Source organism: Bicyclus anynana, chromosome 20 (assembly GCF_947172395.1).
Source record: "Bicyclus anynana chromosome 20, ilBicAnyn1.1, whole genome shotgun sequence".
Classification (NCBI taxonomy): Eukaryota; Metazoa; Arthropoda; class Insecta; order Lepidoptera; family Nymphalidae; genus Bicyclus; species Bicyclus anynana.
This window is the reverse complement of record NC_069102.1, coordinates 6629466-6641932: the sequence shown is the minus strand read 5'-3', so window position 1 is coordinate 6641932 and position 12467 is coordinate 6629466. Positions and strand designations below refer to the sequence as shown.

The following is a 12467-nucleotide window of genomic DNA, read 5'->3' as shown; positions in this document are numbered from 1 at the left end:
GCTTGTAAACTAAGCCTAATTGAAGTAAATTAATTTTTGACTTTTTAAATCTAGAAACGAAATCGCAGGAAATAAACCTTACCTTAGACGCCATCTTGAAGTATAACAAATATAGTCGGTAGGTAAGAATTTGCGAATTTATACCAATTTGTTATCGTACTTACTAGGTATACTTTATAATATAATTGAAATGCACTTCTATCAGTTCAGGTTTTTAATAGCTCTGTCTGTATTCATTTTCATAAATAATACTTACCATTACCTGGATTAGATAAACTTACATAAACTACATAGATGGCTGTGTACATGGTTTGTACATACCTACAATGATTTCATACTATTAGATATGCCACTAGCGCGTCGAAACTAAGGCAAAGGAAGTCACGCAATTACCTTAATTTCATTTAGTAGTAAACAACGAAAGTTTTTGAGCAAACACGCTTATGATAGCTAAGTTATGAACATTTTTTGCGATGATTTAGTAGACACGTAACAAATCCCTCTACGTCATAGGTTCTCAACCTTATTTGACCCATGTATGAAAACCTTTGCAAGTCATACTTGCTGGGTAGAACAAGTCCTACTATGCCATAGGTTCTCAACCTTCTTTTGCCATATTTCAGGAACATGTTTGTTCTTCTCTTATTTTGTTTAATTTTGAATCGAGAATTAAAAACTTAATTTTATCTAGATCTGAATACAATGGAGTCTTTAGGAGTGAAATATCTATATATAACTATACACAAAACATATTTAAAGCGCGCATAGTGTCTACACCAAAGTATGAGTAGGTATAATATGTCAGTCATTGACGATCAAGTAACACGTGATCAGTTTATTCGAACGTCAAGTCGTTAGCGCTGCAGGCATGTGATATTCCTTGACCGTCAGTGGCTGACATTAGCTAGGGTATCGATAATACCACACCCGTGAACCAACTTCATTGTACACATAACAAGTGGATATGACCTCTGCCTCCGATTCCGGAGGGTGTGGGTTTGAATCCGGTCCGGGCACGCACCTCCAACTTATCAGTTGTGTGCAGTTTAAGTAATTAAATATCACGTGTCTCAACCGGTGAAGGAAAACATCGTGAGGAAACTTGCATACCAGAGAATTTTCTTAATACTCTGCGTGTGTGAAATCTGCCAATCCGCATTGGGCCAGCGTGGTGGACTATTGGCCTAACCCCTCTTATTCTGAGAGGAGACTCGAGCTCAGCAGTGAGCCGAATATGGGTTGATAATGATGATGATGCTGATGATTCTATGATACAACACAAGTGACCAAGAAAATCTTTGAATGAAGTCAACAAACAATAAGTTCGTCCTAAAACACATTTGCCTTGAAACGAGTTTGCAAATTAGTTACTTACATCTCAAGGTTGCATGATTCTTCCTTATGGCTATTACGAGTTGGTACTTTAGTACGCTACTTCGTCCGCACATGCGACTTAACCCATCATCATCAGCCTTTATCCGTCCACTGCTGGACATAAGTATTCGTAGGCCTTTCCGAGAGCGCGCCACCACACTCGATCCTCCGCCTTCCTCATCCAGCCACTTCCTACTACCTTCTTGATGTCGTCGGACCATCTAGCTGGAGGATGCTTTATTTATTTTTATTCAAAAGTACTTAATATTTTAAAGGGAAAAGTTTTTAACGATAATCTCTAGTTCTATTGAACGGATTTTATTACGTTATATACGTTATTTATGAGTCTCATAGGCTATATTTTATTCCCGTATTCCAATGGGGACGGGAACTACGCGGATGAAATCGCGGGGCGTGGCTACCTACTCGTATAACTCGCTTCTCTTACAATTGTACTTATTCACAACAAATTTCCATATCAGGAAATTAATATACCTAATTATAATGTTCCAGTAAATTTCCTACAATAGAAAAAATTAAACGTAATAAAATTTATTTGTTAAGATATTAAACGTCTTGAAATTGAAAAAAAGTATTATGTACCGTTTTATTTTATTTATAATGGTTATGAAACTGTGAATAAATCCTTGTAACTGTCAAAAAGCCTAGCCCCAGAATAATATTTATGTGTCTACTTTGTAGTTAGCACAATAACCTCTAGCAGTACAATATACTGTAGTAGGTACTGTTATACATATTTAATTGTAATTCTATTTATACATTATAGTAACATTTTTATCCATTAATAACGGACTTATAACCTGCGTGGAATTCAGATTTTTCAAATGCCTTTCCTTATTCAAAAGATTAATAAGCAAACATTATTCAATGAAAAATGCCAAAAATGTTTTAGTGGGAAAATACTTATGGACTTCTCGTCATACGAAGACTCATGTATTTCAGCAAAGCCTTACTTTCCTCACTAACCGGCTTATTTTCTGTATAGTCAACGCGTTATTAACTGAGTCGTGAGGACATAATTTGTTTAATATTTATAATCTTACCCTCTTTGGAGACGCATTAGAGCAGTGGGTTGGCTTTAAATTGGCTGTATATTTAACCCGACTAGTCAGTTGATAACAAACTTACAGAAGCACACTGAACTTTCAGATAGCCGCGATCCAGTCAACCGCTGTCTAATGACAGGCGTCCACTGATCCGCATCGTATACCTACGTATCGGACACATCGCATCCAACGGATTTTCAATTTATATTCGAGTATCTGCCTTATACTCGTAAAATCCGTTCGATGCGATCTCTATGATGCGGTTCAGTGGACGCGCTTGTATAACTTTAAATGTATACTTACAAAGAATACTAAAGTCCGTTTGACTTGAAGATCAGTGGAGGCTGGCCATAATAGGCCCTTCATTGGTTTCTAAATGACCCGGGAAAACGCACCTCTAATCACCTGGCCGCGAGGCAAATAGTAATAGTAATATATAGAGCCCATGAACTAGGGATTGCAATCCAGCGGCGTTTTCAATCCAGCTGAATTTTTGCTGGATTGACCTGAATCCAGCTGGATCCAGCGCGGATCCAGCAAAACGTGGAACGAAAAAAAAAAAACCGACATTTTTAAGACTTTTTTTATTAATTTGTACTTCTTACGATAATCTTTGAAATCTTCCACTCATTTGGTGATATCTTATATTAATTTGCTTTGGTTTTTTAATAATTTGAGATCAAAATAATCAACATAAAATTAAATAACAAACATATAACCTTATATTCATATAACATTTAAGATAAAGTTTCTAAGTAAGCACTCTTATTAATTACGCTTATGTTTAATGATAGGACGGCTAATCAGTAGCACTAGCAATCAGTCTCACAAATTCTTTTAAAATTAACTTAATTAACATTCTTTTAAAAAAGGACCGTAACAATAACACTATTTTAATTTTCTATAGTATTTTTGTATCAAACAAAAAATAATTAAGCAGTTTATAAAGTCTCACGATAAGAGACTACTTCTTTTTTTGAATTCTCTGAAAGTAAGACCTTAGAAAACAAATTTTATCTATAGTCTTATCTCCCAACCTGCTTCGCACAGAACTGCATATGTAGCCGGCTGCTGAGAATGACCTTTCGGCCTCTACACTGGTCGGTTTTAAGGACATTGAATACCCTACTCATAAACCATTGATAAATGTTCACCTCGCACTCCTTCGCTCTCATAAACGCTCATTTCTTTTTTCAGGATCTTTTCGTAATCTAATTGACCACTTGGCTTTGTTTATTAAAGTTCTCCTTCTCTCTTTTAAGTTCTATTTCAAGCTCTAGCTCTAAAGTCATTGTAACGGGTTCTGCGTCATCATCTACACGATCTTCTTCTATCTCCATGGTATCTTCTTGCACCGGCTCTACAATATATTGTTTAATTACTCGTTTTAACAATGTTTTTATCTCCTGCCGCATCGCATTCTTTTTTGGCAATGGAAAATAGCCAGGTTTTTTTACTGCTTCTTCATACTTTTTTGGATTTTTCAAGTAAAAACTCAAACTAAACAATATAAATTGATACGATTGCGGATCCGCATCGCTGGATCAAGATGTATGCTGGATCCAGCATGTTTAAAAAGGCGCTGGATCCAGCTGGATTGCTGTATGCTGGATCCAGCAATTGCAATCCCTACCATGAACGTTGCGGTCCCAAGGTGTTGGAATAGCGACCCCGCTCCAACGAATACATTATGTACAAGTAGAAATCGCAGTGTTGGTCGACCTCTCACCAGGTGGTATGACTACATTAAGCGGGTGGCAGGGTTTCGCTGGTTGCAGGCGGCTCAGGATCGTGATGTTTGGAAATCCTAAAGGCCTGTGTCCTTCAGTCAACGTCTATCGGCTGTTAAGATGATGATATCTATACATATCTATACTAATATTATAAAGCTGAAGAGTTTGTTTGTTTGTTTGATTGAACGCGCTAATCTCTGGAACTACTGGTCCGATTTGAAAAATTCTTTCAGTGTTAAATAGCCCATTTATCGAGGAAGGCTATAGGCTATATATTTCTACGGGAACAAGAAACACACGGGTGAACATATAAACAAACAAAATTATATAAGCAGCTCCGCTTTGGACGACCTGCGTGGTGCAGTGGTATGCGCAATGGACTTACAAGACGGAGGTCCTGGGTTCGATCCACGGCTGGGCCGATTGAGGTTTTCTAAATTGGTCCAGGTCTGGTTGGAGGGAGGCTTCGGCAGTAGCTAGTTACCACCTTACCGACAAAGACGTACCGCCAAGCGATTTAGCCATCCGGTACGATGTCGTGTAGAAACCGTACGGAATGTGGATTTTCATCCTCCTAACAAGTTAGCCCGCTTCCATCTTAGATTACATCATCAACTTACCTTCAGGTGAGATTGTAGTCAAGGGCCAACTTGTAAAGAAAAAAAAAAGCTGTTCTGGATTCAATATGATACATGCCGTTTACTTTCATTTGTTGCTTGGACTTACAAACAAAAAATTTTGGAAGTTTCCGTAATCTGAACAAACCAAGAACCCGCTTAAATGATTGTCATTGTTCATAATCCAGTTAACATTCCACATTGTTCGTCAAAACTTGTATGACCTCTAAAAATATATTACAGGTATTATTTGCCTTTATTAAAATTATAAACCAGTTTAGCTGACGCTTTTAGTCATTATTTGTTTGCAAATATTAAAACGGATCTGTATGAAAAGTTGCTTAAATGACATTCTGCACTTGACCCATTTTCTTGTAATAAAATAATTCCGCGTATTCGATAAAATCGACTCGATCAAAATCGTCGAGAGACGTGATAGCCCAGAAGATATGACCTCTGCCATCGATTCGGATGGCGTAGGTTTGAATCTGGTCAGGGCATGCACATCCTGCTTTTCAGTTGTGTGCATTTTAAGAATTTGAATATCACGTGTCACAAACAGTGAAGCCCAGCGCAGTGATAGCCCAGTGGATATGACCTCTGCCTCCGATTCCGGAGGGTGTAGGTTCGAATCCGGTCCGGGGCATGCACCTCCAACTTTTCAGTTGTGTGCATTTTAAGAAATTAAATATCACGTGTCTCAATCGGTGAAGGAAAACATCGTGAGGAAACCTGCATACCAGAGAATTATCTTCATTCTCTGCGTGTGTGAAGTCTGCCAATCCGCATTGGGCCGGCGTGGTGAACTATTGGCCTAACCCCTCTCATTCTGAGAGGAGACTCGAGCTCAGCAGTGAGCCGAATATGGGTTGATGACGACGTGTCACAAACGGTGAAGGAAAAACATCGTGAGGAAGAAAATTCTCAGTTAACAACATTTTAGATGTTGATGATGACAGGAATTTTCTTAATTATCGACGTGTGTGAAGGCCTAATTCCTCACATACTACGTTAATGATGAAATGATAATGATTCAATATAAAACAAAATGTAATTTAAAAGATAGGTAATAATTTCAAACACTTCATTTTCGGGCACATGTTTTTATTAAATTCAAGCATGTACAAAAATTGTATTATAGTTATAGGATAAACTATAATTATGCGTGCGTAATATTTTGAAATGGTGATAACAAAAAAACGAGAACCCCTGACTATATTGTGGAATCTTCTGGCTTCTCACAGCAAAGCGCGCTTAGAACCCTCGTAACTTAAAATTTAATGTAATACGACCTTATGTACTTCTCCACAGATTTTTGTTAGGTATAATAATGTAAAAACTTTGATTAATACGTATCAAAAGTAAAAAAAACACTAACAATTAATGATTCTAAATGAACAAGAATTCTGATATTGACTTTGAATTAAAACTTGTTTATTTAAATTGAATTACACTTTGGTTTTTAATATAGATGTAGATAAAATTTTATTGATGCGGATCCTTCGCAACTCCTTATAGGGGAAAGAAAGGCTCTGGGAATACCTTACAGCTTTGGCCTTATTATATACATAGTACTTCTGGTTTTATTAAAACCTGTTGTGACCTTGTACTTTAAATAGTACAAGGCACGTAAGGATTCCACGAAAGGACTAAATGCAACAACTTGGTACTTGATAAGTTGAAATTCAAACATTATTATTATTTTGACGGTCTCCGTTGCGCAGTGGTATGCGCGGTGGATTTACAAGACAGAGGTTTTGTGTTCGATCCCCAGCTGTTCCGATTGTGGTTTTCTTAATTAGTCCAGGTCTGGATGGTGGGAGGCTTCGGCTGTGGCTACATACCACCCAAAGACGTACACGCCAAGCGTTTTAGCCCCTACAACATCACAAACTATACCTCTACATAACCGTAGTATACTCATAGACAGCGGCGTGCACTTCATACATGCATAAATTCACTGCACACCCCGAGGATTAAGTATGAACATGTATTGGAGGAGGAATCTTCCATTTTGTATAATTTATGCGTATAGTGCTTACCCTAGTTAAAGACCTTGTGCACGCCACTGCTCATAGATATAGATTGCATTCCAATTTGATATTTCACCAAATGTGATAGCTATATTTTAGCTCAAACAGGCTCAACTGCACTTATTTCCCTCAGTCTCATTCTACGATCGCACATCGTCGCAATAAATCAGACGCAGAAGCAATTAGTCACTGTACAATTAATTTTTCCTAAGGACATAATGATGAAGTTTCATTAGATAAACAACAAAAACCACAATCAATAAATAGTACGAGTAGAACGACGTCAAAACACTTTGCAGACTATTATTACTATGAGTAAACTATTTCCCATTACTCATGAACATTATAATCTATTTATCTATTATAATCTATGTAAATATTAAAAACGTGTCTTGAATTACTGATTGAACAATAATTTATTGATTTAATTTAAAATTCTATCCTTAAGTAATTACGCATATTTGGAAAACATCATGAGTAATCCGAAAGACGGTTTCGGTTAAAAATGTCGAATTACATTTCTTGAATTCGGGAAATTTAACACATGAACGATTAATATTTTAGGGTAATTCATTATTCAGACTCCCAAAAAGTACGTTTGCTGGATGTTATTAATAATGTATTTCATAACTCTAAAATAATGATCCGAACTATAGAGTAAAGATTTGATTTTCAGATGGTTGACGCGGATACGTTTTTAGGTTTTATGATTTACTTCATTGAAATAATTATTAAAAACATTTACTTTGCTATTATTTATTTGTTATTATGGATAAAATTATAGAGAAGACAATTATAACATTCATGGTAATTATAGTTTTCTTGATTTTGTAATTACTATTATTTTTTCTATCTTTAAATCTAATCGTAATTGTAATTTGTAGCAATGTATGTTTCTCGATTTAGGAGTAAACAGCTTATTTATTAATCGATAAAACGATAGTTTTTCCTTGATAAATATTATTTTGTCCTTGAAAAACATGGACAACAACTCAAAAGATTTTCAAAAACGATTGGGTTTTTGAAAATCTTTTGAGCTCCGTCCGCTAGTTATTATGTATGTGTGACATGAACCTTTGATGAGTTTGCGCCAGGTTATTTACCTGCCACGGTTTAGTCACTCGCACGATGAGGTCCACGCGCACTGCAGTGTTCAAAATCAAAACCGCTGTTCGCACTTCTCCAATACCGTAGAAAACTACGAAATTATCTCGAGCACAATGCGTCGTCCAATCAAGAACGGTATAATACTAGTATTTTCGGATGTATATAAATAACTACATACATGCTTGCCTCTTGGTGTTTTGATTTTGAACCACCAGTGCGTAAGGACCCTGAAAAGTTGTATACGTTCTTAGACCCGTATAAATAGATTGGAACCCTCGGAGATCACATTATTACATTCCCAACCATGAACACTGTAAGTATTTTTTTTTATTAAAATCAGTGTTAAATATTATTGTTTTTGTTTAAAATTTTAAATAAACTGTAATTTTTTTACTTGTATTTACACTTAATTTCAATTTATTTAACTACTTTTACTTTAAAACGGTGTATTTTTTATATTTTGAAAACAATATATTTATTTTTTCAATAAAATTTTTTTCAAGTAAATTTTTATTAGGTTAATTTAATTCAAACTACTTCAATTAAAAATACCTGTGATTAATTAACTCACAACAACTTAATACGAAATAAAGGATATTGTGATTTTGATTTAGTTATCGGGACAAAAAGGAACAATTTAAGTTGAACTTAAAGTATTTCTGTTAAATAATTATATTATTATTTTTGTACCTAATGGTTGGAGTGACAAAAGTTTACAGACTTCCATCTTTCATTGTATTCTATAAAACGCTCCATCGACGAACACATCAGCACTTTGACTTTTTCCGACAAAAAAAACAATTATTGTCCAATTTATACAAAACCTAGAAAAATTAATTAGTTAAACCTTCCTTATAAACCATTCAACCTATTGACCTAAACCGCATGAATTTTTTTTCAATAGGTATAATTTTCAAGTTTAATACGAACTGACTGACTGGCAGGTAGGGCTTTGGTTTATCATAATTGTATAACTCTTGTATCTATAGAGGGTCAGGTTATTGCGTTTTTTTTTATTTTATTTAATTTTCAAATTACATATGATTTAAAAAAATAACAACATAAACCGAAATCTCTTTTATTTTCCGCTCTTCAATACGGAATTATGACCCGTTTTAACGTTGTGTGAGTTATTGTACCTGAATCATAATAGTACCTAATTGCAATTTTCTTTTATTCAAAACTAGCAGCCGCCCGTGACTTCGTCCGCGTGGAAATCAATGTAAACTTTCAAACCCTATTTCACCACTTATGAGGTTTAATTTTAAAAAATTTTGAATCACATATTTCTTATTTTTTTATAATTTATGAAAAAAAAATTAAATCATAACTCTAAAAATGAAGGATTTTCAATACAAACTTTCAACCCCTATTTCACTCCCTTTTCATTTTATTTTCGCAATAAAAAGTATCCTATAACATTTTCCGTATATGGTCTTAAACCGTGCCAAGTTTTATTTGAATTCATTCAGTAGTTTCAGCGTGATGCCCGAATAACAAAAAAACTCGAACAGACAGACAGATATACAAAAAATTGTACTTCATCATCTCTTGTTCACACCTTGCGTCACATCTTCGCTGTTCTCATTAGTATCGATCGTGGAAGAGTCGACTACTACTAAATCATCGTCGTCATCAACCCATATTCGGCTCACTGCTGAATTCGAGTCTCCTCTCAGAATGAAAGGGGTTAGGCTAATAGTCCACCACGCTGGCCCAATGGGGATTGGCAGACTTAACACACGCAGAGAATTAAGAAAATTCTCAGGTATGCAGCTTTCCTCACGATGTTTTCCTTCACCGTTTGAGATACGTGATATTTAATTTCTTAATGCACACAACTGAAAAATTGGAGGTGCATGCCCCGGAACGGATTCGAACCCACTTCCTCCGGAATCGGAGGCAACGGTCATATCCACTAGGCTATCACGGTTTACTAAATCATAAGTAACGCATATTTATGAAGATATCGTTGGTTTGTTTACAGTTACTGTACGTGGGCATGATCGCGTGCGTTTGCGTGGCGTACGCTGCCGCGCTGCCGTATCCGGCAGAGGAGATAGAGGCCAACGAGGCCAAGCCTGACACGGAGACTGAGAGCCTAGTCCCCGCTGAGTCGCGGTGGAGAGGTCGAGGTTGGGGCGGCGGCTGGGGTGGTGGACGCGGCTGGGGCGGCGGGAGAGGCTGGGGCCATAGGGGCTACGGTCACGGCGGCGGTTACGGCGGCGGTTACGGCGGCGGTTACGGAGGTGGTTACGGAGGAGGTTTCGGCGTCGGTTTCGGAGGTGGTTACGGAGGCGGTTACGGAGGCGGATACGGTGGAGGCTGGGGACGGTGATACGTTCATGTTCGGCATAGTGTTTTAAATGAACTTCTGTGATGATTTTATAATAAAATTGTAGTTTAATTACTTGTTGTTTTTCTCCTTTCGATTTTGTAGGGCTACTGTCTACATAATAAACCTACTCGTACTGACGTCAAATGTATATATAGAAATTGTACAGTGATAGCCCAAAGGATACGACCTCTGCCTCCGATTCCAGAGGGTATGGGTTCGAATCCGGTCCGGGACATGCACCTCCAAATTTCAGTTGTGTGCATTTTAAGAAATTAAATGTCACGTGTCTCAAACGGTGAAGGAAAATCATCGTGAGGAAATCTGCATACCAGAGAAATTTCTTGATTTTTTGCGTGTGTAAAATCTGCCAATCCACATTGGGCCAGCGTGGTGGACTATTGGCTTAACCATTCTGAGAGGAGTCTTGAGCTCAGCAGTGAGCCGAATATGGGTTAACAATCGACTATTTAGTTTTAATTTATGTGTCTGTTTGGCTGACTAAAAACACTAAACCATTACTCTAAAATATTCAAAACACATAGGTCGATGGCGACTTTAACTCAGTTTGATTATATTAAAAAAAAATAAAACATACATACAGCCGAACGTAGAACCTCCAATTTTTTGGAAGTCGGTTCAAAAATTGAAGTCGCTTGCGAATTTAGGTAATTTTTATGGTGTGTTGGTATGGTTATGGGTTAATTTTTTATTTTTTTTTTCAGTAGAAGAATAGGCTGACTAATGACGACTTAGACGAAAAATGATTCATAGAAAAAAAATTACACTTTCGTGAGTTGTAGACATTAAATAAGATTATTATCTACTTAACTATCTACTAGCCGACGACCCGGTTAATCCACGTGTTCTTATCATTTCCCGTAATAATACGACGTTGAAATATAGGCTATGACAATCACAAATAACATGGTTTTCTATCGGCAAAAAAATCTCCAAAATTGGTTCAGTTCAGATTACCCCTACAACCTCCCAAACTTCAACTCTTTATAATATTAGTATAGAATAAGTTTAACCCACCTTTGGCTTTGCCACTAGCTGCCAACCTGCTATTTACTTATTGTTTTAATATTATTTTCCTTGAACAATTTTGAATAATACTTTTAAAACAAAAACTATAAAATTGGTCTAACCATACACCCAAAAAAGTTTAAATGCTTAATCTATATTATACGTACGAACTTCTGACTTATTCAAACTTTTTTGTCCGTCTATATCATAGGCTCTCAAAGTTTTATTGCTCTGTGAAAATATTTCATGCGAAGCGCCCAATTTCTATGCTCTTAAAAACAGCAATTTAAAAATTAAAAACACTTTTCTCTTGCCCAATGTAAATTAAAAATCTTTCTAGATACTAACTATTGGCTTATTGACGGGTGGGTATCGAATTTTGGACCGCGGGGTTTGGCCCCATTATGGATTAAGATGCAACAAATAACTCGTTTGAATATAATTAATATCTAGACAGGTACTCGTAAGTATCATAATATACAATATACCATATTTATTCATGCTTAAAAAACATAATATTTTACCTTATAGGTAAATAACTTTCAGAATAACTAACCATAACAATAAGAGATTAAGGATCAATTTTCTTGCAAAGTATATATTACTGCGCAATTGTGGTTAAATGAAGGGACGGCTGCATATTTTTGTTGTGTTTTTTTTTGTGTGCAAGTGAAAAAACCATCGCGTAGGTATAACTCAGCAAATCTTCACATGGCAACACCACGCACCCCTCAACCTGAGGCATTGGTATCTTTTCATCTCCGGCAACCATATTCTTCAGACTGAAACAAAGTAATGTTGTTAGAGAGACGTAATTGCGGCAGCGTATTGGGTAGGTACCTTGCCCATGGGTTAGCAACTAGATGACGTATTTCTAGTAAATATTTTATTTATTTTCGAATTAAATTTCATATTCTGTTCAAATTAAATGTAATAATATAATTTCTTACTTTAAAAATTATTACCAACCTTTGATAATAAACAAAATAACACAATAGATTCAAAGTAATCATCACTCATTTTAAAGTATACTTAATATATCCTTGTATCCCTATTTCAATCTGAGAGGAGGAACGTGTTCAAAATTGAGCCAAATATGGGTTTTTAATGATTGTATCCTTTTTATTGTAAGAAGATTTCATTTCGGACTAGACTGACCAGCAAATAATCTA

The 12467-nt window shown here is 36.1% G+C and overlaps 1 protein-coding gene across 1 annotated transcript; it reads left to right on the top strand.

The window, feature by feature from the left end:
- Positions 1-9876: 9876 nt before the first annotated feature.
- LOC112049029 (holotricin-3) lies at positions 9877-10341 on the top strand. The gene has a single exon (XM_024086762.2). It carries the CDS (start codon positions 9892-9894, stop codon positions 10267-10269), a length of 378 nt encoding a protein of 125 aa, XP_023942530.2. The 5' UTR covers positions 9877-9891; the 3' UTR covers positions 10270-10341.
- The last annotated feature ends 2126 nt before the right edge of the window (positions 10342-12467 follow it).

Coding starts and splice junctions, on each gene's coding strand:
- LOC112049029 (XM_024086762.2), top strand. CDS start 9,892: ATGAAGATATCGTTGGTTTGTTTACAGTTACTGTACGTGGGCATGATC.